We start from the raw sequence: 26,769 nt of genomic DNA, 5'->3' as shown, positions 1-26,769 counted from the left end.
ATTAAAATATCTGTGCTGATTGATCTTGATTCGTTGGAACTTCTTAGCTGCTGGCACAACAGTGGATTTTAAAAGTGGTTACAAGATAGGAAATCACAGGAGTTGAGTTGCTTAATCTGTTCATAGTCAGGAGCTCTGCAAAGGAAGCCTGGTTTGCATTCCCATGGGCTTTGCTTTCCAGACAAGACTTCAAAAAGTTGACTTATGGTCATCATGATTTTGGTGTCAGTGGGCTTTACTTGGCTCTATCTTTTTTTTTTTTTCCTTAAGGTCTTTTCAGTCCAGTTTTGGGCTGGCTGATCCTTCCTGTCTGCAGATGCTATTCCTTGTTTCTTTGAAGCTGCCTCTGCTCGTTGTGCTCGATGCTCCTCTGACTGAAAGCTCAAACTGCTGCTGCACCAGCAGCAGGGGAATGAATTCAGGACTGCCAGGAGAACCTCTCCTGCCTCGGGGTGTTTGTGATGTGGGGCACAGGGTGGTGGTGACAGGGAACAGCCGCTGGCTCTTCTGAAATTACAGCTCTGGGGATGGGAGCGGGAGCGGGCGGCCCCCCAGCTGCCCTGGGCTCTATCCCGGGGGTTGGGTACCTGTGACCAGCGTTAAAAAGGCCCTGTGGATTCAGGGCTGGGGGCAGCGGGGTTGTTGGAGCTGTTTGGAAGTTGCTGGAGGGAGGTTTGGAGGCGGCCGCTAGAGGCCCTGCCGAGCCCGTCCCTTTGAGTTCCGCAGCATCTCTGGGATGCTGAGCTCGCCCTCCTTGGAATCGACCCTTCTGGTTCCCTCCAGAGCCCACCACCATTCCTGACACTTCATCTTCTCGGGGTCTGAGCTACGTGCTGTCCTCTCGGTGTGTGAGAGGCTGGAGCCACGCATTGAACATACACAATGGTTTCTCACAGAATGGTTTCTCACAGAATTGTTCAGGTTGGAAGGGGCCTTTAAAGCTCATTCAGTCCAACCCCCCGCAGTGAATGGGGACACCTTCAACTACATCAGGTTCCTCAATTTGACAAAAGCCTGATCTGACCCTTAGCTGAATCAAGGGGAGCACAGAGATAATTCATACAGATGCCAGGATTCTGTTGATGCCATCTATTACCAGCCCTTATGTCTATTCCAGCCTTTGAACAAAAAAGCAGCATTTATTTCCTGGACTAACTGACAGATCTGTAGGAAAGTCAGCTGGTGCCCTGCCTGGTTTCTCAGTGTGTATCTTGCAATTTTATGCTCACCGAGGCTAAAGTAAAACTTTATTGCACTTTTGTGTTTGGCATTTACATCCTGTTTATGTAAATTCTTCAAACAGCTTGATTTGTAGTAGAGGAAAACAATTCTTGCTGTATCTTTTTGTCTTTTGAAGTGTCCATCCACTCTAGAAGAGGAGAACTTGTATGGAAATTAAGTAATTTGTCTGGATGTTTTTGTGAGACTTAACTTTGCAGTCTTCCAACAAATTCTGGTCTTGTCATTACCAAACCTCAGGCTGCAAGTTTTATGCACTCATTTTTCTGCTTGGGTCTTAAAATGTTGGCTGCATGACACTGACTGAAAGGATAGGGCTAGGCTAGAAATTATTACTAAGATTTAGGAACTGTTTCTTGCATGTATGAATCTTATTAGTAAAATTTGGGAACTTTTTTGTGTGTATCACCTTGGTCAAGTGCAAAATGACAACTGCACTGGAGTTTTGAGCAGCAGTGGTGGGCTGGCTTTGTTAGGACTGTTCTGAGAAACCATTTGTGCTGTGCTCATCCCTGGAAGCTGAAAGTGAGCTACACACTGGAGAATAATTTTGGACTCCTCATAGCCTGTGTGTTCAAATTTAAACCATAGGACAGGGCCAAGAAGGTTGGAAACAAGATCTGGGAATAGCATCTCTTGTGTCCCCAGCACTTGTCATCATTCAGTCTTAGCAGCTTGTCCTGAAAACATTTCCAAGACAGCAACTGTCACTGGACACTTGTCTGCACCATGGAACACAACGGGGCAGCTGCCACAACTTGGATTTTTCAGCCTGAAGCTGCCTCTGCACCAGGGATCTCAAGTGAAGCCAGGGAAGGTGGCAGTGGCATTCCACTGGCTGTGGCCCCAGTAGTGCCCAGGAGTCTCTCTGTGACCCTGTTACCATTTTGAGTTCACCAAGGTTCAGTTCAGTTGGATCAAATCTCCCTAAAAATAGGGCTCTGCTCCAGACTGGGTGGGTGCATGCAGTGCAAGTGCATAGGGGAAAGGAAAAAAGTGCAAATCAACGTGGGGTTATGGGAGGAATAAAAATGCTCCTGGAAATACTTTCCATTTCATCTAAGCTGTTATTCTTTCCTGTGACCCCTCCTCTGTATTAATTCTTCCTTCTGTTTTTAGCTGCTTGTTACCAAAACCTGGTGATTTTAAGGCAAGAGCTTTCTCACAGCAAACTGAGCTTAGTATGCAAGGGGAAATTGTTTGTTCAGGAGCATCTTCCAGCAGGAAGGAATTTGCCTGTGGGATTGGACAAGAGCAGTCAGACACGGGGAGGACACTTATTTAAAAAAGGCTGTAGGGTCTGAGGTCTCATGCTCCATATTTTGAGCCCCAGGGCCATTGTGGGCCAGCCCCTTAGGTAGGAAATCTGACCTAATGTAATGCTAACCTTGCCTTGAAGCAGGGAAAGCACAGGCAGTTTAATCTGCAATTTGAACAGGAACCATCTGAGCATGATGCTCCCACCACATTCCCATGGATCACATGGACTGGAAGTGGCTTTTATTTTGTGGAAGTCTGAGGAGCACAGGGGTGTTTTGTTTGGCTGTTGTCAGGACAAACAAAGAGCAAAATGAACTCTGCTCTCCTTTACATGTCCAGCTCTGACAGCACAGGAGTCAACAGGGGTGAGGGGAGATGTTCAGTGCTGTGAGAGGCTGCAGGAGGCTGCAGCAGAGCAGCTGAAGGACACTGGCCTCTGGAGCCAGTGGCAGGTATGGGAAACCTCCTTAGTGTCCTACTGTAAACTGGGATTCTGTGCTCCAGCTGACCAAACTCTTTCTGTTGTGGGGAGGGAGTTTTAGTGACAAGTCTAAATGTCACAGACATGTCTGAATCTGTAATGCCAGGCCTTTGCTGCTCTGCAGCCCATCCCTCAGACAGGCAGCTTGTGTGGCAGGGAGGGGATGTTCCTCAGAAACAAGGCTGAGAAAATGTGAAATCTTGTTTCAAATGGCTTGTCCAAGATTCATGTCTGAGAGATTAGAACCTGGTGAGTCCTGACTGATCCCTGCTCCCACTGCAGCTGCTGCTGTGGGGATGTGAGGAGCAGAGTGGCAATATCAGCAAGGGAGAGTGAATGCATGTGTCCCGGGCTGGCTGCAGGGCAACACTTCAGTAAGAGGACTCAGGATGGATCTCTAGTGTTCATTGCACTGTATTTGATCAGCCAGGTTCTTAAAGGTGGTGAGCAGATGATGCAGGAGCTTTGATCTTTTAATAGGGATGTTTGCCTGGTGGCCTCCAGGGAGCCTTTGGTTGTGGTCGTTGATTTGCAGCCAGGAATTTCTGGAAATCTTTTTCCTGCAATTGTACAGGATTTTTGTTACTGTTGGAGGTCTGAGCAGCAGGTGCTGTTTGGGAAGTTGGTGTCTCTTTCTTGCATATGGCACATCTAGGACTCACAATGTACAGCACGTGCCTCTTGGAGTAGGTGACCCATTCCTTCATGTTGTCTATAACGATGGGCAGGATGCTCACCACCCCTCCATAGCGATGCCTTGCTTCTTCCAAGCTCAGGTAGTTCACAACAGGGTGGGGGTAGCTGTGGGACAGAGGGAAATGATTGGCAGAGGAGTCCCAGCACTGCAACCCTGGGAGCCACCCTCAGAGCCCAAGGAAGAGCAGGAGTGCACAGGCAGCCGTTGGCCAAAAAGGGAAAAGCACGGATAGAATTGTACGTGGACAGGTGAGTCCTGCCAAAAACCACCCTGGCACAGATCTGGAGTCTTGGAGAGGACACACAGACACTTGGCCTGCAGAAATGAGCTCAGTGCAGAGCAGCAGCAGGAGGAAGGAGCAGGGAACCTGCCTGAGCACTGCATGGACCTCAGGGCGCTCACCTGCCCTGCCACGGCCCAGAGAAAGGATGGACAAACAAAGCAGCACTGTTGTTCTGGAGGGACACTGGCAGTGTTCCCAAAAGCTGCCACATGAAGCTGGGCAGCACCTTGTACCCTCAGCACAGCCAGGAAGGGGCTGTGACAGAACTGCTGGAGAAGCCAGCGGGGATGTGCAGTGCCAGCCCCAGCAGTGACAGACAAATGCCAGGGGCCAGGCTGGGCCGGGCTGGGCTGGGCTGGGCTGGGCAGGCACCTACGTGGCTCTGAGGGCACTGAGGTCATTGCTGTCGTTAAGGAGCACTCTGCACTTCTCCAAAAGGCCGTTGGTGACACTGTCCCCAGGGTGCACCGTTTCCATCCTCTGGCAGAGGCAGCGGAGCTCGTTGCAGATGGAGATGAACATGTTGAGGATGCGCCTGTCTGTGGAGTTGTAGCAGTGGTGGTCCTTGTAGCACTGCACCTGCACAGGGGGAAATACCAGTGCTTCTGAAACCAGCAGAATGGGAACGTCTCAGTGGGATGAAATGGCTCAGTGCAGTGTCTGTCACAATCCTCTGCAAGGCAATGAGCAAAGCCCTTCTGTTAGGGAGAGGCAGCCCTTGGAAAAAACAAGCAGCTCATTGTGTGTCCCAATCCTGACAGCAGCCTGGCTTTCACTCTGCCTTTGGCATCCAATTGGGTTTTGGGCTCGAGTTCTGCTCTTTCAAATCCACAATTCTGATTTTATTTAGATTTTTCTTCCCCCTCAGTCTCCAGGTGGTCCAAGTTCTACTTTTCAGTACACCATGCTATAAAAATTCCAAGACAATTCACTTAGCAGCCCAGCAAACCCCTCGCCCACGTGGGACTCTCAGCCCTCAATCCATCATCCTCCCTGTGTAACACAGCCATTATTTTTAATAAGCACTATAGAAAGACACAGCAGCACCAATACCAGAGGGAAGAGGCAGGAATGCTGCTTCCTCCAAGCTGAGGATTACAGATTCCATGTGTGGCTGGGGAAGGAAGCTTGGTTTGATTGTTTCCTTGCAGCCTGCGTTTCTGGCTGGGCCTCAGCAGTGTTCAGCTAAAGCAGAAATTGCTGCTCAGCCATGAGATTCTTTCAGGGATAACGGGAGGCTCCCACACAGGTGCCTCTCTCCCCAGCCCTTCAGTGACCCACAAACATTCCTGGGCACTTTGTGTCCCCTTTCCCTTCAGCAAAACCAACATTTCCCCAGGCCTGCAGTGGCCCCAGGAGCCAGCCCCAGTGTCACGGGCAGGGAGCACTTTGTGCTGAGGGATTTGTACCTGGACAATGGATGACACAGGTCTGATCAAATCGTGGGCTTCCTCCCGGGTGCGCTCCAGAGCTCGGATAAACGTGAACTGCTGCTGCTGGAAAAGCTTGTATTTCTCCTCGATCTTCCTCAGGGCCTCCACCACCTCGTTCATGTTTACCATGTTGACTTATTGCTGGGTTTGGGGTCTAAAGGAGAGAAAGGAAGATGCTTTTTAGAAATTATGCAAATTACATCTCGCCCGAGCTGGAATTGTGTGGGTTAGTGGAAAACATACATACCCCCCCTCCCAAAAAAAAAAAAAAAAAAAAAAAAGAAAGAAAGAAAGAAAAATTGAAAAGGGAGCTCTATTGTGTGGAAGCCCTGCAGCTCGGAGCCCCAGGCAGTCAGTCGGTGTGTTGGTGATGCCAAGGGGCCGAGGGGAGCGCTGGCAATGCGATGTCATAAACCCAGCGGGGGATGCTGCAAAGGGAACGGGGCAGTGCCTCCACCGCGGGGCAGGGGCGACCGGGGCGTCTCTCAGGGCTGCAGAACCACCGCCCCGGCGCCTTCCGAACTCTGCCGGGAGCCGGGGCCAGCCCGCCTCTCCTCACGGAGCGCGTTCGCTGCGGAAAGACCCGAAGCTCTCGGGGCGGCCTCGCCCGCCCCGCGCAGCCCCGCTCCCGCCGCGGCGAGCCCTGCGGCTCGTACCGGCGGTGCGGAGCTCCCCGGGCTGGCGGGCCCGGCCGGGATGAGCGGGCCGGGCGGGCGGACAGCGCGGGCCGCGGGCCTCGGCCCCGCCGCCGCCGCGGCAACCGCGCCGCCGTCTCCATGGCAACCGTCGCGCCTCGATGACGTTTCCCATCCCCGTCGCGGCACCCGAGGCGCCGGCCACGCCGTCGCGCGGTGGTGACGTCTCCTTAGCGACGCGTCCCGTTGCTAGGGGCGGCCATGGCGGAGGCGGAGGAGGAGGAGGACGCGGCCCCGGCGCGGCCGCCGCCCGCGGGCATCTACGCGGAGGAGCAGGGGCTCTTCCAGCTGCTGCAGGTGAACGGGGAGCCCCCGCCGGCCCCTCCGCGCCGCAGGGAGGCGGGGAGAGGCACCGGGTGGTGTGGAAGGCGATGGGCGGGCGTCCGTGTGCGGGACGCGCCCAATGGGTTGTTTTAATGGGCAGTTGCTGCGTGGGTTTGGTTTGCTGAAGAATGTCTCAGCCCGTGGAAGGCGAGGCAGGACGAGGAGAGGAGGAGGAGGAAGGGGAGACAGGGATAAGTTGGGTGCGGGAAGGACGCGGTGAAGGTTTTGCCGTGGGTGTCACCGCCTGCTGCTCATGCCCCGGTTAAAGCCCTTCCCCCTGCGGTCCTGTTGTGCCTTTTCGCCGAGGGAAAAGTCCGAAATAAAGCGAGAAAAGTGCACTTGTGGCGTCGTTGTGGTGTCGGTACCTGGTTCCCCTGCTTGAGGCGAGGGTGGGTTTTGTTGTGGAGTTCGGGAAAAGCCCCCGTGTGGTGCATGGGGCGGTTTGGGTGAATGGCCAAATATCCCGGTGCTGTTCTGAGAGGAGAACTTGCCGGAGAGCCTTCCCTGTGTGCTGCTCTTAAATTAAAAACTCGGTTTTACTTGCTCAGAGCTCACTCAAATGTACACATGTTAATTTCTTTTCCTAGGTTTTTTTTTTTTTTTTTTTTTTGTGCTATGATTTTTTTTCTCTGTTTATTAGGACTTGTGTGGCATAATATTTGTGTTTTGTTTTGGTTTTTTTAAATAAAGTACTCTGTTATGTAAGCCGTGAGGCGTTGGATGCAGCTGCAGGGATTCAGATTACGTCAAACGTTTGTGGGATTTACTCAGTGTGGTATTTTTGTGCTTTAGTTGTGTTGGAGCAAAATAATGATACAAACACAGCTTGAAATTGTTGTGCTAAAATATATACAAAGCACAAAATGTAATAACTACATGAGACCCAAAATATAACCCTCCCCCAGAGATTAACAGAAAAACTCACATGAAATTAAACTGAGTTTAGCAGAACTGGATCAATAAAAGGGTTTGGGCAAGAAACAGTGGCAGTGTCAATCACTGTCACCCTGAACATTTTTGAATTATAATAAACAAATTTTCTTTGTTTTGTTATTTATAAAGGTAAGTGTAGTGCAGAGACCAGATTGTTTAGTTTAAATAAACGTTGCTGAATAGTAATAATTTCTAAATGAACTTCCAATAAAAATACAAATTTTATCTTTTATACTCTGTGTTAACCAGACCTTGATGCACCAGAACTTGCACGAACACCAGTTTATAAACAAAATTGAGTGTTTTAATTATTCTAATGAAGTAGAAAAGGAAAATAGGCCACTCTAATAGGAGACAATCCATTGGTGATGATTTGAAATTTTATGGACTAGATGGACTTTATGGAATTTACTTGCCAATATAAAAATGTTATGACTGCTGTTTAGAAATGTCTCTTCCAGCTTGAGCATTTCTGCAGCTTGTCTAAATTAGAGCATTAGTTCTGTTTGATGTTTAGTTTTAATTACAGGACTCGTGGCTGGGCTGAAATGTCTTCCAAGGAAATGCATGGATTTCTCAGGGTTGTTCTTTTTTCTGCCTGTAAAGCCCAAATCCTCCCTGAAACCAGTGCAAGATCCCAACTGCTGTGGGTGGGAGCTGAAACAAGGCCCTGTATAACCTCAAGGGTTCAACATGAGAGTGGGCTCCAAAGCAGACATTCAAGGCAAGGCTTTAAGCCTTTTTTTGCTTTTATTTCCCCCCTCCTTCTCCCCACTCCTTTTCCTGCAGGAGCCAAGGCTGGTACAGGTGTGAAATGTGCCATTTCTGTGGGTTATATTTTCCACAACTCTTGCCTGTTCTCCACTCCTCTGGGCCAGTCAGAAATTTGTGGGAATGTGCCAGAGAAGGCTCATCTTGCCCTGCAGAGACACAAATTCAAGTTAACTCTGGTTTTTAAGTTCATTGTATGGTTTTATATCAGTGCTGCCTCAATCATTTTCAACCCCAGGCTGCTTGAGCCAAGCCTTGTCCATATGTGCCATAAATAAGCTGAAACAAATAGGTTGGGGTTTTTTTTACTGGCAATTTTCTGACCATCTTCATTTTATCAGCATCTAAAATAGGTTCTGAAGTCTCAGTTTTTGTCTGTGAAAGAAAAGAAATAAGCATTTATAAGCTGTTTAGGATCCTCATTGTAACATTGCTGTAAAAATGCAAGATATCATGACTGCAGAGCTGCGTTAAATCTTCCTCTGACTTTGTCCTATTTATTTCCAGAACATGCTTGAAGAGCTATTAATTCATAAGCCAGATGATCCCATTGAGTTCATGATAAACCACTTAAAGCAAAACAACGATGATGGTAAGTGAAAATGGAGACAGCAGAAATAGTTCAGTTGCTGATTTGTAAACAGCTGTTGGGAGCTGTGCTGCGTTGGCAGGTGATGGATCAAACTTTTCAGGCTGAGTCTTGGGGAGGGGGGAAACAAAAAAAAACAAACGGTGAGCATTTTGGAATAGTTATAGGCAAGATGCTTTTAATTTCTTTTTTTAGTGGGTAATCTAATAAGAAATGCACTTTAACAGTTATAACAATGAAACCCTCTAAGGGAATAACAAAGAGTTCTGGTGTATCAATTATTAATGCCTTCTGTGCCCCATCTGATATTTCCTGTTGTCTTTAAGCTCGCTAATTACTCCTTTTGTCAGGTGTAAATTTGGGTTCCTATTCTACCTGGGCTGGCAGATTCTCTGCTTTTTGATTAGTTTGTTACTCGCTGCTGTTAATGAGTTCCACAGCTCAGTGGCATCTCAGCTGAAGGAACAGTGAGCAGTGCGCCTCTGTGGAACAAAACCTGCTAAATTGAATGGGAAGTCTGTATTCTGCACAATAAAAGCATGTACCCTCAATCAAATTATTTGATTTACAAACTGTTCACCCTTAGGCAGATTATATTTGGATATGCACAACTGAACTGTGATTTTTGTTCTGTGTGAGCTGTCAGGGAGAGCTGGTGTCACGGAGCTTTGATGTTTCTTTAAAACCAGAGTAAACCATTATGAAAGTTCTGCTGCAGCATCAATGAAATCATCACTGGAGGTGCTGATCAGATGGATGTTGATTGAAATGCTGCTAAATACGTTCAAGAAAAAAAAAATCCAATCCTGCAAATTGTGCCCAGCCTTTTCTGGTGCACTCAGCATGAATAATCAATCTGGTTTGTAGAGCCATGGAAAATATGTGGAAGAATTTCCTGCAGTTTGATAGAATGCTGATGAAATTTCTTCACATTGGGCTAACATTTGTCCTGAAGCCTCACAATATTATTTTTAACAGAATTTGGCAGGTTTCCATCTCATGACTTCAATACTTAGAAGCTAAAGACAGAACTACAGCAGTTGTTTGTCAAATTACAGAATTACAGCAGTTGTTTGAAAATGCTGTCAGCTTTTGGACTGGAAAAACCTGTTAAGGAAGGAGAGGAACTCCAATTAAAATTAAAGCCTAAATGTTGTTTTAAGAATAAATTATGTGGAAAATAATGTAACAGAAATGTGTAGCAGAGTTGATTTTACTTTTTGATCATGGTGGAAGGTGCTGACTATTTAGAAGAAAAAAAAAACCTTATTAGAGCCATCAGTAAAGTGATGAATTTTCATGATCTTGCCTTGCCTAGACAGTTTTAGCCCTAGAGAAAATTTCAAACAGAGATGTGTGGAAAAGAAGCATTACATCTATCCCAGGTGTGAAGTTAGAGAACCTTTTTAATTAATAATAGGATCTAAAGTACTTTTAAAAATATAAACAAGTCTAATGGTAATTATAACTTAAAACTGCCTCAAAAATCTTGTAGGTCAAATGTGTGGCAAAGTGTTTGTGCTTAGGCTCTGTGCTATTGTTCTTTCATGTGTTCCTTCTAAAAACCTTCAAGGGCCACATAAAGGCTGATAATTCTTTCTTATTCAAAGATAGAAGGTTTTTTTACAGAGTATCTTGGTCTGTGTTAATGAAAAAGGCTTTCAGAGTCTGAGTGGCATTTCTGTGAGTTCCACCTCTACACTCAAACCTCTGAAGGAATGTAAAAAACTTCTGCCTGAATGATCAGTATGTACCCTGTGCTTCTCCTCTTTGACAAAGGATTTCTCTTACAAGTTAAGCAAATTTTGCTGTATTAATATTAATCATAGAATCATTTGGATTTAAGTGAAACTCTGTGAGTCCAGCTGTTCTTTTTTGTTATTCCAGGATACATTTTGTCATTGCTAAAATCATTTTTGAATGTCAGAACTTGCTTTTCTTGGATGAGTAAATCCTGTAGCATCTCATCAAGACTAAATACAGAATTAAATATGATTTGTTACTGAAAAAAAGGCATTTCCCAGAATTTCTGCCTTCGTTTAGCTGCTGCTTTGGAGCTGCAGTATTTAATAGTGACTATTTGTTGGTTGGAGGGGTTAAACATTACCCCCAGTGGTGTCCTGGTTGTGCCCCTGTGTCATATGTTTGGGGAGAACGCTTTAGAGGAGCCCTACAAGTGTGCAAATGAGTAAATCAGTGAATTACACTGCCCCATCTGCTGCCAGCCACTAAGCAGAGAGCAAACCAGATTTAGTACAAAGTGAGCATTTACAGTAGCCCTGGGCAATATTAAAGCATGAGATGGTGTATATAATGGTATGTTTCGTTTTTTATCAAACGTTTGTCCAAGAAAGCTGTGTATTAAAGCTTCAATACCTAAGGGCTTTCTTGTGAATTTTAAATCATGCTCCTAGTTAAACCTCAAAAGGATCTGTGGATGGAAAGGTTTTTTGATTTTCTTTGAAGTGGTTTGAAGAAGTTGATTAGTGTTGGCACCCAAGCACTCTTTTATGACGCTGTTTATAAATAATTCCTAAGTACCGGGCTGGAGTTTCAAGGTGTTAGATTAAAAAAAAAAAAAACCTAGGATTTAATCACATTACATTTGAAAGAAATTAGGTGATAAAAACAGCTGATGTATCCTTTTAAAGTATTTTTCTACATTGTGTACTAGTTCTGTTGCACTTGCAAGAACCAATAAGGGGGGAGTTGTTCTTAAACCTTCCAAGTCAGATAACTTTGTAAAGATGAATCTGTAATTTGGGTTTCATGTATGTTTAAAAATTGCACCTGCCCAATAACTGTTAAGTGCATGGAAGGCCTCATGAAAATACATTTCACATCCTTGCCTGTCTGTTCCCATCAGACACGATCTCCCTTGGTTATGGAGAGCTGAGGAGGTTTTTGGGTGAGTGGATCCCCCCTCTGCTCTGACCTACATTATTCCAGTAAATACTAACCAGTCCTCCTGCACAGACTCTGATTTGGGGCTTTTTTTCCCCATGTGGTATAGGGGGGAAAAAACATCAAAGCTGTTAATATAAAATGACAGTTCAAGGGATTGCAGCCCAAGGTGTATTAATGGAAAAAGTTCCAAATACTTTCCTAAGAGTAACTCCATTTTCTCCTGTTTGTCTTGCCTCTAATTCATTCCCAGTGAATCTCAGGACAGCAATGCCTATTGTGTTGTGTGTGTGCACTGGATTAAGAATTCCTCAGAACTGAGGTGCATTTTTTGCACCTTGCCCACTCAGGGAAAGGAGAGGGACGTGGAGCAGAGAAACACAAGAAACAGAAATGAGGAAAATTACTTTACATGGTGATTAGAAAAACTGAAAGCAGCTGTCAAAAAGCATAGTGAGGGAGTCCTTCTTTCTGCAGTATCTAAATCTTCACTGAGCCCTGATGCAACCTATTTAGGTGAAATTAAAAACTGAGGTATGTTTTCATCACAAAATGTGTTAGTTCTGAATCAATGTTTCAGGAATAAAAGTCGAACTCAGGTAAGGAAATGTTTATGGTTCACCCACCAAACTCTCCATATGCTTAAATGGATTGAGATATACATATCTCATATATCTCTCCAAGTGGCATGGTTAGAGTGTTAATCCCATTGACCATGGAGATTAAAGGAGGACCCAGCTGGCACTGATTTTCTGTTCCTCCTTTTTTTCCCAGTGGAGCCCAATCCTGAAATCTCCACTGAAGTTTCCTTCCAGCTGAAATAATTGTTTTGTGGTGGTATTATGTATTTTGTGGTGATATTATGCAATACAAGGATAAGAAACTGGAGGGGATTTTTGCTGTTCTGCACCTTGACATTTGCATATCCTTTTTCCATAGCTCCAAGAATTTGTGTCCTTGGTCCACCTGCTTCTGGGAAAACTACAGTTGTGAGTACCTTACCCCCAGTGTTGTAGCAGTTCCCACTCACTCTCTTACTTTCTACTGAGCTCAGCATTTTGGAGAATTTTATTCTGGGAGAAGAATGTTGAGATTTATCCAAGTGATAGATGAGCACAAGACAAATTAAAGGCTGGCATTCCTGAGGGCTACACCTGGGTGTTACACTGCAGGTTAAACAGATAGTTTCAAGTGAGATCTGTGAGAACTCACTGAGGTAGTGAAACTACTGGAAGGCAACAGAATTTTTCCTGCCTTGTTTTCCCAGCCTTTTAGCAGGACTAATTAGCCTGGGGGAAGTAACTTAATTACACATTTGTGGTGTTCCCTTGCTGTGAATTGTTCCATTTGCATGGTCAGTTGTCTCATGTCCACTGGCACTGCTTAAATGCAAAGGTCAGTGTTGCATTTGAACCTCAGAAACAGGTGATGCTGGTGAGGGATGGTAGGAAGAACATTTCCTTCTTTAAATTCTGTATTAATGTACAGGAGATGAAAAAACTATTATTCAAAGCTGGATACTCTTGAACATCTTTATAAGAAATACTTAAAGTTGCTTATCTATGTCTGTATACGTAAATGTATGGCTAGGAAAGCTCTGTCTTTCTGCAGCCTTCTGAAAAAAATTGCTTCATTTTCTTTCCAAATATTTCAACCTGTATTTTTTTTTTTCTCCCCTCAGGCAATGTGGCTTTGTAAACATTTCAATGCCATACGTGTCTCTCAGGAGACTTTGTTATTCAAGGAAGTATTAATGCAGACAGAGGAAGCAAAGGCATATAAAGAAAGAAACCAGGTGTGTAAGAGAATATAATAACAGTTGTTCTTGTGTCACAGAACAGGAATTATGTGGCATTCCCATGATTTCCACTGCTGAGTTGAGCAGATGAGAGTAAAGACTCTCTTCTCTCCGTGTTGTACATTGGTGTGTCAGGACACAGAGCAGGGGCAGGAGAGGGAGACAATCCAAAGTAAGGGAGGTCTTGGAAATACCAACCTTGGAACAAGCAGCAAAACTGGGGAAAATCCAGGAATGCACAATCCAGTCTAGAGAATGGTTCATTCTATTATTAAACACAGCGTCTCCTATCTGGGCATGTTTGATAATCTCGATAAAATAAGCATTAATCTCTGAGGTCTCCTTTGGTACAAAATGCTCTGGAAAATATGTACACAAAGAACTTTTTTTGATCTGACAGTGCTACTTAGTTGTGCGTGCTTGATTTCTCTGTAGCATGACACAAATAACTTACTTGGTGCATTAACTCAAAAGGAGGATGACAATCCAGTCAGTTCCTGACAGCCCTGGAAGCTCTCAAGCTGAGGCAAGAGCAGCTGACTCAGATTGTTGAATTTTCCCCAGTTCTGTGCACCTGAGTTTCTCCAGTCAGATTTTTAAATCCATTTATTTTGGGCATCCTAATTGATGTTCAAAGAACGTTTTTTCCAGGTGTACTGACTCCCAGGATTAGTTGATCAGTAATGTAAAAATTCATTGTTTTATTATTGAAAATTAGTGATATATTGGAAAAAAATACATTGAAAGGTTATCTTGAGTACAGATAACCTGCCTTTTTGGCTGATTCCTTTCTCCAGTGTCAAGGCATTCTATGAGAAATAGACTGGAAGAAGTTTGGTTTTTTTGTGACTTTTTCTAACAAGTCCACTAGTTTGAGGCTTTTTTTGTCACTTATGATCCATTTTCATAAAAATTGAAACAATTTCCTGTCTGTGGGAATTCTACACCCCTGCTAAATCCAATTTAGAATTGGAATTGGCCAACACATTTGTAATTTGCTGAGATGGCAGACAGTGTGATACACAGATTAGGGTTTTTTCCTTAGAAAATTAGGCTAAAATAGTGGTTATAAAATTGAATAAAATGTATTATTGAAGTTTGGAGATGCCTCAAGTAACACGCTTCAAGATCTGAGAGGAAAGAGTTCACTGAACTCCCTGAACTCACTGGCAAAAATGTTTGCATTTGGCTGGGGTGATACAGAATTATTCTTACTGAGAATATGTACTTTGAAATCTTAGTTCTAATTATTAAAGATTGTTTTGATAGGTTCATAAATTTATACTTGGAGGGGGAGAATTTAAAACAAAAATTCCCTTTGGTTTAATTACTGTAATTATTAACATATTTCAGACTATACAGATGCACTTTCAAGGGTGTCCTTTTGGGCTTATTTGATTTAAAAAGATGGATGGTGTGGAAGATGAAAGTCAAAAATGTCAAGGCTAATCAGGTAGTGAGGAAGGCCTGCAGAGCAGGGGCTGCTGGTGGTTCAGTACTGTGTGGTTTGACTTTGGATTTGATCTTTAGACCCTAGGAGGAGGTTTTCACTAAATAATTTTGTTGTTTTATACAAGTTTGTTTCTTTGAATGTAATTTCCTAGAATTAGGAGGGAGCTCCTGGGTTCCTCTAGGCTGGGATGTCTGTTCAGGAGCAGAACAAGAGCTTTTACATGAGTTTGGATCTAACAAGGGCATTAAAAAGTTGTGGTCCTGGCCAAAGCAATTTAATAAATGAAGAGGAAAAGCAGGAGCTTAGGTTGTGGTTTTTGGAGAGTCTGGTGTGAAGGTCATAAACACAATTTAATGTTGTTTTTCACACCAAAGGCTACTGTGGCTGCATTAACCCCAGAGCCACGGGCAGGCAGTTTGAGGTCACTTGGCCAATGCCACTGGATCTGGGTAAATGCTGCAAAAAGTTCTACAAATGTTTGTTCACGTATTTTACCTACTGATCTTCAGCCAAACTTTCATCTCTTTTGTGTTCACCCATTAAAGCATTTGGGTTTTCCTGGCACAGAAAGCCATGGAAGGCACTTTTAAAATCCATGATTATTCTCTGAAGCTCCATTTTTCAAGTTGGACAAGCAATCATTCACCCACACATACCTGGCCACTTACTAATGAGCACAGCTCAGGTAGTGAATTTTAAATACTGAGTGTTCAAAGCAAAATGGGATCATTCTGCATGTGAAAAAAAAAAACTCTAAAAAGAAGTAAAATATTTTTGAATATTCAGTAAATTGAAGAACCACAAGCTACCAATAAATATTCCATGAACAGAAAAAGAGGCTACATTTTTGGATAAATCATTGCAAATTATTCCCTCATCTCTAGTTATTATAATGTTAATAGGAAGCGTCTTCAGGTTTTCCTATAGTGAAATCTAATGATGAGCTATTGCATGTTTCACTTTTCCTGTTAACTGGATAAAATAAGAAGTTGAAACAACTGTGGTAATTGTGGGTTCATGGGATGGGTGTGCTGCTAATGCTACACTAAATTGCAGTTAAGGTGTTTGCATAATACTTAATAACTTAAAACTGCTCCCAAGTTGTGTCACATCCCCATGCTTTTTAAAAAGAAATAAAATAAGAGACAAAAATAAATCCAAGGCATCCTTAACTATGCATGGTCAGCATTCCAATCTATTCCAGGGTGAGCCACTCTGGAGGAACAAAAAGAAACTGTTCCAGGTTTGTGTATCCAAAAAAGACCAGCCTTTTATGTGTATTTATCTGAACAAACTAAATCTAAACATTCATGATACTCAGGATCCTAAAGTAAATTTCTTCAGACTTGGTTGCTGTTCTCTCCAAGGTGCCAATTTAGAGAAGACAGAATTTTTTAGATGCAGCTGTTTTCAGAGCAAATTATCCAAAATTTCCAAGAAAAATGTCTACAGAAAAAGCTGCCCTACAAAAAAAGTATGGGAATTTTATGAAAGGGGAATGAAATATAACTCTGAGTAGATCAGGAATGGAAATTGAAGTATGATGTTCCTGAAATAACATGTACTATTTAAAATTAATCATCAGTGGGTATAGTTTTTCAGCAAATACGGAAATAGTGATTAAACCAGCGTGGGTAGAAAAGTGGTCTGAACATGACCAAAATCCCACAGCAGTTTTTCCTTTACCTGGACTGGATGTTGGGGCAGCTCTGTGGGTAAGGTGTGGTTTGGCTGTTACTAAATGTGTGTCACTGGGAAGTGCAGTCCCATCTCCCAGGCTCACAATATATTTATGTGTTTATGAGAGACGAATTCTAAATGGGCTGCCTGATATGCACCAGAACTCCTGATTTCTAATGGAATAATTAAGCATTCTGCAAGCAACCCATTGAAAATTATTTTGTAGGCCACTGCTCAGTGGAGGAAAAACTGCCCGGGAAATGAGACTGGAATTGAGCCACAGAGAGCAGAAAGAGCTGAAACACCTGAATGTGTGTCCTTGGTTGTTTTTGTGCAACAAACCCCGCTCCAAAGGCAGGAGTAAGAGCAGCACTGCACGGAGAGAAGCGAGGATAAATTTGGTTTCCATGGGTTTGGCAAGGCTCAGCAGAGCAGCCCCCAGCAGCGTGCAGCCTGGTTTGACATGACACATGAAAGGAGCAGGCAGAACCTGGCTGGCCCTGGGAGCAGCGTGGTGCCCCTTTGCAAGGTGACAGCTTCCAGCAGCGAGGGGCTGCAGGAGGCTCTGACAAAGCACCCTGGGGACCTGCTGGCTCTCAACAAACCCAGCAATTCCCTTCCCTCCTGCTCTGCTACCTGCTCCAGTGCTGTCTCCTGCACGGCTGATGTGAGGAGAGGCACTGAGAGCTGGGGACAAAAGGGATAAACAAAAGCAAGCCCTGCCTTGCCTGGGCCACCTGGGCTCTGCTCTGTGCTCTGGAGCACTTTCTCCATCCTCCTTCCAAGTGCCTCCTGTGGGACCATTTCCACCACTCCTTGGGAAATTGTTTCATCATCTAATGAAGATGATTTTATGAAATCTTTCCACATCATCAGCCAGATTTTCTTGTATGAATTGAAGTTCAAAGAGTTGCTCCAAAGAATATTTTTTTCCAGATGCCGTGAGTCCCAGGATTAGTTGATCAGTAATGTAATTAATTGTCTTGTTAAAAGACAATTGCCTAATTATTAAAAATTAGTGGCAATTAGATTGGAAAAATATGTAGATTGGAAAAAATATATTAAAATATTATCTTGAACCCAGACAAGCATCTGATTCCTGCCCTATTTACCTCTCCCAGCTTACAGAAACACTCCTTTTTAGGTTTATACCCTTCAAAGTGGTTAGGAAAAAGACATCAGAAGCCACAGGATATGGAACTAAAGGAAACAGAGAGTCAAGCTCACATTGTTAAGTGAAAGATAATTTATTTTAATTGGGAGGTAGAGAATCTGATTGCAGGTTGGCTTTTTTCCTGAGTATTCATTTTACCAATAATGACAGAATGAATAAGAAAGGCATTTAGTGAAGTGATTAATGGCTGTTAGGAGCTGCATGGACAGAAGTTTAGACTTTGATTTAAACTGGCTAACTCAGAGTTTAACCAAGTTCAGCCTAGAATGAAAGCCTAAATCAACAAGATAGTGGAGCAAATTCTTACTAGAAGGAAAGGAGAGTATTGCTGATTTCTTGTTAGGAAACCAAATACAATGGAAGAAATGTTGAGGGGTGCTGATCTGTATAGTAACTTTGTTCTTCTGACACATAGCAAATATCTTCTTACAAAACATATCTAGAGATGGGCAAAGCAGCAGTCACAGAACTAAACAGCACTTTAAAAATATTGGCAGATACAGTTTCCATCCCATTTCACAGCATTTAAAAATAAAATAAGTTCAACTGTAAAATATATTTTAAATAAACCTTTTGGATGATGCGAGTTACTTGAAGGTATGAAACAAATCTCCTGAAAATCAGGCTCTCTGTGTTGTTTGCTCAGTGTCTGAGGCTCTGTTGTGGCCCTGATGCTGAGCCCTCTGTCCCATGGAGCAGTCAAGGGCCAGATCCTTGTGGTTCAAAGGATGCTTTGTGAATGTGATGTTCTCCTGGATCCCTTTGCAGGTCTGATGTCCAATGTGTGTGTCAGTGTGCAGAACTTGGCACTGCCTCTGTTTCAGTGTGCAAAACCCCCATGGATATTCATGCTCTGTGCTCAGCTTCCCTTTAACACTGATTTTTGTGCCCTTATTAACTCTTTGTCATTAACTCATGTTAATGACCCGGGACTCGCACAGAATTATTTATTTCTTTATTTCCAAGAAAACATCTCACTTCACCTTTAACCACAACGTGCCTGCATGGTAAAATTCCTTTTGAACTCAATTGTGAATATTCAGCCCCTTTTTTTTTTTTTTTTTTAATCTTTTTTGTTCTTTCTTTAGAAAATTCCCAACGCGCTTTGGGCCAATCTGATCCAGGAACGTCTGTCAAACGTGGACTGCATCAAACAAGTAAGAATTGCTCCTCAGAGGAGCTGGATAAGCACTTACACAACTCCTGCCTGGTATTTAGCATTCCAAGTCCTGTGCAGAGCAGGGAATGGGGGCAAATCATCGGGGCTCCCGAGCCGGTTGCTTTCTTGAACATCAGCGGAGGGAGTTTGGAGCTTTATTAACAGGATAAAGGGGAGGATGAGAGTATGCATATGCTAATCTTCCAGCACGGAGATGATCAAAGGCTGAACAAGCAGAGCTTTGTTGATTGCCTGGGGCAACTGGCAGAGATGGAGTGGACAAAAAAGATAAACAGAAAATAGATAGAAATCAATATTGTTAAGGTTTTGGCTCTTCTTGAGGAAAGGAGGCTTAACGTTACTAAGTTCAGTTTTATTTATTTCTCATTGTGTCTCTTTTTTCTTCCCGTGTTAGGAAACGCTGCGTTTGAATATATTGTCTTCTGGGTAATAATTAATATTTTCACTCTTAGCATTCACAAAGAGGCAACTGAATAGGTTTAGTTGTGTTCAGATCTGTGGCCTCTTCCTCCGTGTTTCATCATCTGAGAGACTGAAACAATGATTTTTTTGATCCTTAGGAAGAAAAAGTAAAAGGATTTGTAGAAATCCTAAATGGTATCAACTTTTCTTCATAAAACACTGGAGATCTTACTCTATAATTGACCTATTAATGTTGAATTTGCAAAGTAGAATTAAACTTTTGTATTGCTGTTCACTGTGCTTGAATTATATGGGTGTGTCTGGTTTTCCTTGAAGGTATTTTTAGCTGAGTTATTTTACTTCATTTTAACTCATTATAGTTACTTATGTTGCACATTACAGCACTCCATGTATTTGTTTGTAGCTGGTAGCACTCAATGTATTTTTTTATTTGTAATAAATCCACACAGGATCTAGGCCTTTCAGCTGGCAAGAGAACCTGCTTAAAACTCCATGTTGTATACTGTCTTGTTCATTTGTGTGGTATTTTCAGTTATTTTGTAAACAAGAGCTCTAAAACCTCTCAAAAATCTTATTTTTTCAAATAGGTCTCTTTCTCTGATTAAAAGAACATATGTTTTCAGCAGCTACTTTTCCCAGTGTTTGTTAAAGTGAGTTTTACTCTCAGTGTACAAGCAAAATCCATCACTCTCCACAGGCTGCATCCGCCTTATTTTCCATCTTTTTTTTTTCCTTGTGCTTTCTATAATTGTTGGCATGGCTTTAGTTCTGTTAATAATGAGGGAAGGATCCCTCAGCGAGTTATTTTAAGTATTAGGTCATGTATGAGTAAGGTGACAAGGTGGTTAAAATGCCAACAGCTGCAGGGTCCTGCCTGCATTTTATGTTCCTGTTGTTATCACCATCAGCACTGAATCAGTGCTGGGTGTCTTACAGAACCAGGAGGGGAAAAAAACCTTTATAAAGCTTCCCTGACATTCAGCAAAAATGGAGTGGATGTATCAACCCAGCTGAGGTTTCAACTGGTTTTAGGAAAAATATAGGATTTGTTTTTTAAAGGTGTGATGTTTATTAAAAATCTTTACATTAATAGATAGATACACACAAAGTGACCACAAAGTATTTTCTCCTCTGAAAGGGGATCTATGCATTTTAAGTGTAATATTTTCCATGTGTAACTCAAAACAGAATTAATGCTGGAGGGTTTTTACATCACTGACTAGATTTATGCCATTTCTTTCAAAACATGAGTCAGCATGTTTTCATTGGAAATGTTCATAGATTAGGAGCAGCATGTTGGACCACAGTACCACCAGCTGTTTGTTTTATTTCTCCTTGTGGTGTCATTGGCTTGGCATTAATTGTACAGCTTTCATCCCACCGACAGCAGGAATACAGGATTTTTTGTGCCGTTGTTTTGACACTCTCAGGTTTATAGATGTCACTGGCATTCTCTAAGGAGAGCATTTTTATTGATCAACAGCTCTGCTGAGGCCCTGTGTTATGTGTTCTTGTAACACAAACCTAGTCAGGATCAGGTGGGGAGGTCTTGCAGCACACACAGGAAACTTATTGCAGACATTATGTTAGAGCCTGGCACTCGTGAGGCTGATACACAGAATTTTCATCTTGCAGGGTTAGCACAGCTTGGCTGCAGCCCCTCTGACTGCTGGGGTTGTGGAGAAAGGCACAGATTGCTCAGGATGTGTTTGGGGAAGAGCTGGAAGGGTTAAGATCTTTAGAAACGAAGCTTAGGCCAGTGATTCACAGGGTGGCAAAATGACTTGAGATTGGTGGTTTTTTGTGGTTGCCCTTGAAAGGGAAGGCAAAGAGAAAAATGGCTGTGTTTGGTTTTACCTGATTTGTCCTCTTTGGTTTTACCTGATTTGTCCTGTTTGGTTTTACCTTGATTGGCTCTGTTGTGTTTTACCTTGATTGGTTCTGTTTGGTTTTACCTGATTTTTTCCTGTTTGGTTTTACCTTGATTGGTTGTTTTGGTTTTACCTTGGTAGCTAAAGGTAATAATATTTTCTATGTGAAACTCCTTGCAAAGAAAGTGATGGTACAAAGATTTATCCAGGGAGAGAATCTGCCCATTCACCACATTTTCTGTTTTCTGAGGAAAAAAGGAAATTTTTAAAACATCTTTGCACCTTACTTCACTGACAGGACTTGTGGGGCATAAGAGGTTCTTTTCTAATGGGAAATTTGGCAAGGTCTGAGCATTTTCCATCATCCATACTGCTCATGTTGATGGGCTGCAAGAGCTGGGTTGTCAGTATTTCTACTGCACTCCTCAGTCTGCTGTGCTCTGAAAATCTCCAGAATTTTACATCCATACTGGCAAAGCTATTACTGATATATATTTTTTTTTGTTGTGTGTGTTATTTTCTGACCTCCTTCTTTGGGAATGAAAACCATGTAATACTTATTCAAAACCACTGAATAATAATGTGGAAAAACTGTTGTGATTGCTTGTTTTCCTAAAACCAGCTGTATTCATGACCTTTGTGCTTCTAGCTGAGATTTTTTTCTGATGTGCCACATAATTCAGCATTCTTTCTTTCTGCTGTTTCTTTTTCTTTATTCAAAGGCAGTGTCAATTTTGGATTTGGTAATTAAAAAAAATATGGAGGATGTACAGGTCAAATAACAGGAGGGAACTTGAATACCCAAGTCATTATTATTATGGCAGAAAGTGTGAAAGTCTGTAGGCTTGGTATCATAGCTGAGAGAACTGCCAGCAAAGCAGGAAGATGAACATTTGGGAATGACCTTCAGCATTTCCTTTTCTCCAGATTCCTGAATTTGGAGAGGAGAGGGATGGTTTTGAAAGTGCTTCCTTGCTGCTGATTTTTCAGCATGGCCTGGGTCTCCAAGGAGCAGCTCACCTGGCATTAAGGCAGCAGCAGAATCTCTGTTTGCAGGGCTCATGTGGGACACGAGGAAAGTTCCCAGCTGGAAGAGAGGGAGCAGTGGCCACAGAGTGCAGGCACCGTGGAATTTCTCACTTTTAGCCTTTGTTCCACCCTTGGCCTGATAAGATGCAATCCGTACCTGGATAGAAGGTTACTGCTACCAAGAACAAAAAATACATGGCTTCTCTAAAGAAACAAATTTACCATGTGAAGTTACTAATTACACTTTAATGACAGTCAAGAGGGCAAAAAAAAGACCAGTGTTTGCATAAAGCATGATAGGCATATTTTAAGTCAGGTCTTGCTCTTCTGTGTCTTGCTTCCTCTCGTTCCGTTCCCAAGTCACACTCCCTTTTCACTCTTTTTTTTTTTTTTCCCCTTTTTTTTGAATTTTTTTTTTATTTTATCTGTGACATCTGCTTGGAGCTTGTCCCTCCTGTGATACCACACTACTTGCAGCTGTTCAGACCTCCAGCTCCGAGCTGTGCATGGGGTGCCCTGAGCATACGGCCTTTTTGATGTGTGATAAAACAGAACCGAGCCACTGGGGGTATGGAGAGGGAATGCAGCAGAATATCAATAAACCTGTTCTGAACAAAGCTGCAGCTCTGTGCTGGAATAGACATTTCACTGAAGTGTCAAGTAGATGGATAATATATTCTAATTAGGGACTGACTGATACCCTGCAACTCGGAGACCTTTGGAAATCAGCTCCAAAATGCTCACTGTTTTTTGTACTGTGTGTTGATTTTGTATTTGTTTAATGCCTTAAATATGTTTTCTGCAGGGAGCTATTTATTGAGCTTTGTTTTCTTAAATAGCCCAAACTTTTTGCTATAAAATTGCTTATTGCCTGTTTTAAGGGCCTTTGAAATTTGTGTGTAAACCTCTTGAAGTTTGTTGTGGATTATTAAAAGCATGGATTGTGGATTGTTACAGTATTGTTTTTACTGCCTGTTGCACTTTGTGATTTGAGCCATAAGCAGTAGTGACTTCAGGTTTTGTGGGGTGGTTTTTAGGTTGGTTTTTTTTTTTCTTTTTTTTTTGTTATAGTTTCCAAACATGTTGCATTCAGAGTGGAGAAAATAAGCCAGATTTGTAGTCTGTGTAAATTGGCATCGATTTATTTGCACCTCAGATGCCATTTCTCCCTAGAAGATCTGGGCCTATATCTATGTGTTTTGTACACAGTATATTCCAAACTAGTGCTGAAGTTCCTGGCATAGCACTACAAACACTGTTCAGCTTTGCCTTCTGCAAGTCCCAAGGGATAAATTGATTTCTCAGCACCTGTGTGACCTTAGCCAGTGGTTCATTCTAATTTGGCAGAGCAAACACTGGGAGTGGCAAAAACTGCTTGCAGTTACTTGAGTCTCATATTTTCTACATCTGTGAGCAGGATGACATGTTCCTGAAACCAAGCTAATTAAGGAATTTTAAATAGTCTGCTCTATTTTCTTGTGTAATTGGAATGGCCCATTCCCTCCCGCAGAAGTCCTGGAGATAGATTTCCCTGAAATACTTGGAGAACCTTTGGACCCCACACTGACAGAGCACCACATTTATATGGGAGAGGATAATGATTGCCAGCTAATGCAATATTAAAATATCTCCTTTATTTCAGCACAGAGAAAATGGCTCTCAGATCTGCTGCGGTATCACAAAGTTATTTTGAGGGGTGGGATAGAACAGCAAGGACTTGTGTGCTCAGGCAACTAACAGATAAATTAGGGAGAGTTCAGGAGGTTCAGGTGTGAGCCTGGGAAGTGGATTAGATTTCAAATACTGCATCAGACAAAAACTGAGTGAGGCTGCAGCTCTCCGTCGGTATTTCACAGATCTGTAAATGTTTTTTTAAAGATGCTCAATCCAACACTTAGCTGGCTATAACAAGGACTTAAGGGAGCAAAAAGCTCTTTTTTCTTTTTTCTTTCTTTTGCTCTGTTGCTTCATTAGCTCTGGGAGCACTGGTTCCATTACTGTGAGTTTTCCTGTATAATTTAAGAAAATAATGAAAGCATGCATATTTTCCTCAGTATTCTTGGCATTAAATCTGTCTTCAGATTTGTTTAACTCCTTTTTTATATATATACATATATACATATATACACAGTGTGGGCTGGTATCCTTTTGAATATTTCAAAACTGTAGAAATTGTTTTGGGTTTTTTTATTCAATATAGAAGCTGGTTTGGTTTTAGTTTTAAGATTGAAACATGAAAAAAAAAATCATTGCTACAATTCATAAGTTCCCCTTGCTGCGTGGCAATGGAATCAGTGCATGCATTTCACAAAAATATCAGTGCTCCATGTTTGCTTTCTTCTCTCACAAGCATCCATGAGAAATACTGTGCTGTGGAGGGATCAGAATGAGGTAATTTTTGTGTAAACAGCACTGAGATTTAGTATGAATTTTGTTTTTTTTTTTATCTTCCAAGATCAATAACTGTTTCATGTTTTTGTTCAATAGGGATGGGTTTTGGAAGGCTTCCCTGAAAACCAGGAGCAGGCATGGATGCTGCAATCATCTGGCATTTTTCCTAGGCATGTTGGTAAGCAGTACAAGGCTTGTGTGTGACTGCATCCAGGAGTAAACACTAGAAGGGTTTGTCTCAAAAAATCCTCAATAAATTCAATACCAATGCTGGAGACAGTCACCAGACAGCAGAATATTTCAGTAGGGTTGAAAGCCTGAGGTAACCTGGGAGACTTTAAGCCCTGTCTTTCACAACCTTTTCTCCTTCCACATCAGAGCTCTGTAAATTCCAGACCCTACACCAAGTGGTTTGGAGCAGCTACAAGTAGCTTTGCTCCTGACTTCCATCTCTAAAAATCAGTTTTTATTCTCAGACTAAACCAGTTCCTCATTTGCTAAACACAAATTTATGCTTCTGTTGAATTAGGGAATGTGAATTTCACCAAGTGAAGTGGAAACATGATGATTTTAAGCTTGACCTTTCAGAGTGGGGCTGGATTCTGGCTGGTTTTGGGAGGAATGTTTTACAGATCTTGACAGCTGCCCTTGCCATACAGGAGAAGCCACTTGTCCCAAATTAAAAAACCTATTTAGAATATAAAAAATTACTGCAGTTGTATGGAATGCAATGTGAAATGATAAATGCAGAACTTGCCAGTGCACAGTGAACAGAATTTATCCAACTTGAATTGTCACTTTGGATTTGATTTGGATGATATTCAACTGTTAATGAAGAACTCAGAATGACTGCAGTAGAGTTAGGCAAAAATGTTTAATGTCTAGTACTTGCATGTATTTTTAATATACCTAATAACATCTGAAGTTGAGTTTTGCTCACAATTATATCTGTGCCACCAAGACCTGAATGAGAATCTTACAGCTCAGCCTGTCTAGTTAATCAAAAAGAAGATTGAGAGGAGATGAGATTTACTGTGTGTGAGTACCTTAATAGGGAGAAAAGTGCCTGAAAAAGCCATTTAATACAGAGAAGAAAGTCATAAAAAGAACTTGTTTGAAATCTGTAATCAAATGCACTGAAAATAGTAATTAAATTACAGTGTTTAACTGCAAGGATGATTAGCCAAAAGCAACCCAGGGAACTGACAGGTTCTTCCTCTTTTGATGCTTTCTAATCAAGTTTGAACACTTTTCTGTGAGGTTATAAAAAAAATCAGTTTCACTGGTGTCACCACCAAAGAACCTGGGTAAAAAGTAATGTTTGTGGTGTAGAAGAGAATCAGTCTTGAGTTCTTAGTGGGAACTTCTGTCTGATGCTCCAGAGACAATTTTTTATTGCTGCTGGTGATGTTTTTGGATAATGGGGACAGTTAGTGCCCATGGGTACTGGATTCATGGGTATTTTATCCCACTGTATTGTTTAGTAGGTGAAGCAAAATTCTGATTAAAATGAAGTAAAATATTTACAGGGATAATGCTGGGAAACAAGAATGAGGCAAATGTGCTCGAGATTAATTCAGCCACCTTTAATATTAGGATACGTCTGAACAGTTACAGGGAACAAAGCAAATAATTAACAAGAGCTGCACTTTTAAATTTTTTCTTTTTTTTCCCTTTTTGTTGCCTAGTTATGCTCTATGCCTCAGACACTGTGCTGATTGAGAGGAGTGGTGGGAAAAGGCTGGATCCCCTCACACAAGGTGCAGTATGTTTGTTCCTGACCTCCCCTGCAGACTGCAGTGTGCTTGGCTCAGAAACGTTGTAGTACTACTGATGGGGTTAAAATTTAAATGGGATTAATTTAACAACTTGTAGGAATCTGTAATTATAAATTTCAGCTTTTTGGAAGTGGTATTTGTTGACATTGCATTATTTTCAGTGCCAATACAATACAGGGAAATAAAAAGCTCAGTATTGAAGCTGCAAACAGTGGACTATGGCAGTACAGAATATTTAAAGGTTAGATCTGTCCATATGAGTTTATCATTTTGCTGTGCACCTCTGCTAGGTCCTGCTTCATTTCTGAGGTGCAAGGATGCTTTTAAGTTAAATAAAATAATCCTCATTAGGTTAAATAAAAGCATTTCTATTAAATAAGCTG

The 26,769-nt window shown here is 42.3% G+C and overlaps 2 protein-coding genes across 6 annotated transcripts in view; one reads left to right on the top strand and one right to left on the bottom strand.

Moving 5' to 3' along the window:
• Window positions 1-3,378: 3,378 nt before the first annotated feature.
• Window positions 3,379-6,174, bottom strand: SPACA9 (sperm acrosome associated 9). Of its 2 annotated transcripts, XM_085593930.1 has the most exons (5): window positions 6,050-6,174; window positions 5,370-5,547; window positions 4,337-4,539; window positions 3,643-3,781; window positions 3,379-3,540 (listed from the first exon to the last, which is right to left on the bottom strand). In XM_085593930.1, exons 2-5 carry the CDS (start codon window positions 5,520-5,522, stop codon window positions 3,454-3,456), a joined length of 582 nt encoding a protein of 193 aa, XP_085450056.1. In that variant the 5' UTR covers window positions 5,523-5,547; window positions 6,050-6,174; the 3' UTR covers window positions 3,379-3,453. The 2 variants fall into 2 exon arrangements, with proteins under 2 accessions (XP_085450056.1, XP_021399460.1); XM_021543785.3 differs by having other exon boundaries at window positions 3,379-3,781.
• Window positions 6,175-6,282: 108 nt separating this feature from the next.
• AK8 (adenylate kinase 8) overlaps window positions 6,283-26,769 on the top strand; it is a 65,631-nt gene continuing 45,144 nt past the window's right edge. For 2 of the 4 annotated variants that reach the window (XM_085593926.1, XM_021543541.3), the window contains exons 1-7: window positions 6,283-6,385; window positions 8,624-8,708; window positions 12,549-12,598; window positions 13,291-13,404; window positions 18,803-18,871; window positions 24,705-24,786; window positions 26,297-26,368. In XM_085593926.1, the coding sequence (XP_085450052.1) occupies window positions 6,290-6,385; window positions 8,624-8,708; window positions 12,549-12,598; window positions 13,291-13,404; window positions 18,803-18,871; window positions 24,705-24,786; window positions 26,297-26,368 (568 nt within the window). In that variant the 5' untranslated portion in view covers window positions 6,283-6,289. Of the gene's footprint in view, window positions 6,386-8,623; window positions 8,709-12,548; window positions 12,599-13,290; window positions 13,405-15,234; window positions 15,310-18,802; window positions 18,872-24,704; window positions 24,787-26,296; window positions 26,369-26,769 lie in introns of all 4 variants that reach the window. The other 2 variants (XM_085593928.1, XM_085593925.1) reach the window with 2 other exon arrangements.

The sequence above is a fragment of the Lonchura striata genome, chromosome 17 (assembly GCF_050655825.1).
Source record: "Lonchura striata isolate lonStrDom1 chromosome 17, ASM5065582v1, whole genome shotgun sequence".
In the NCBI taxonomy this organism is placed as follows: Eukaryota; Metazoa; Chordata; class Aves; order Passeriformes; family Estrildidae; genus Lonchura; species Lonchura striata.
Note: the sequence above shows the minus strand (reverse complement) of the source record. Positions and strands in the feature narration are given on the sequence as shown.

Coding starts and splice junctions, on each gene's coding strand:
- SPACA9 (XM_021543785.3), bottom strand. CDS start 5,522: ATGGTAAACATGAACGAGGTGGTGGAGGCCCTGAGGAAGATCGAGGAG. Junction 4,540..5,369: donor CTGTGTCATCCATTGTCCAG/GTACAAATCCCT, acceptor CCCCCTGTGCAG/GTGCAGTGCTACAAGGACCA. Junction 3,782..4,336: donor CTCAGTGCCCTCAGAGCCAC/GTAGGTGCCTGC, acceptor TCTGTCCCACAG/CTACCCCCACCCTGTTGTGA.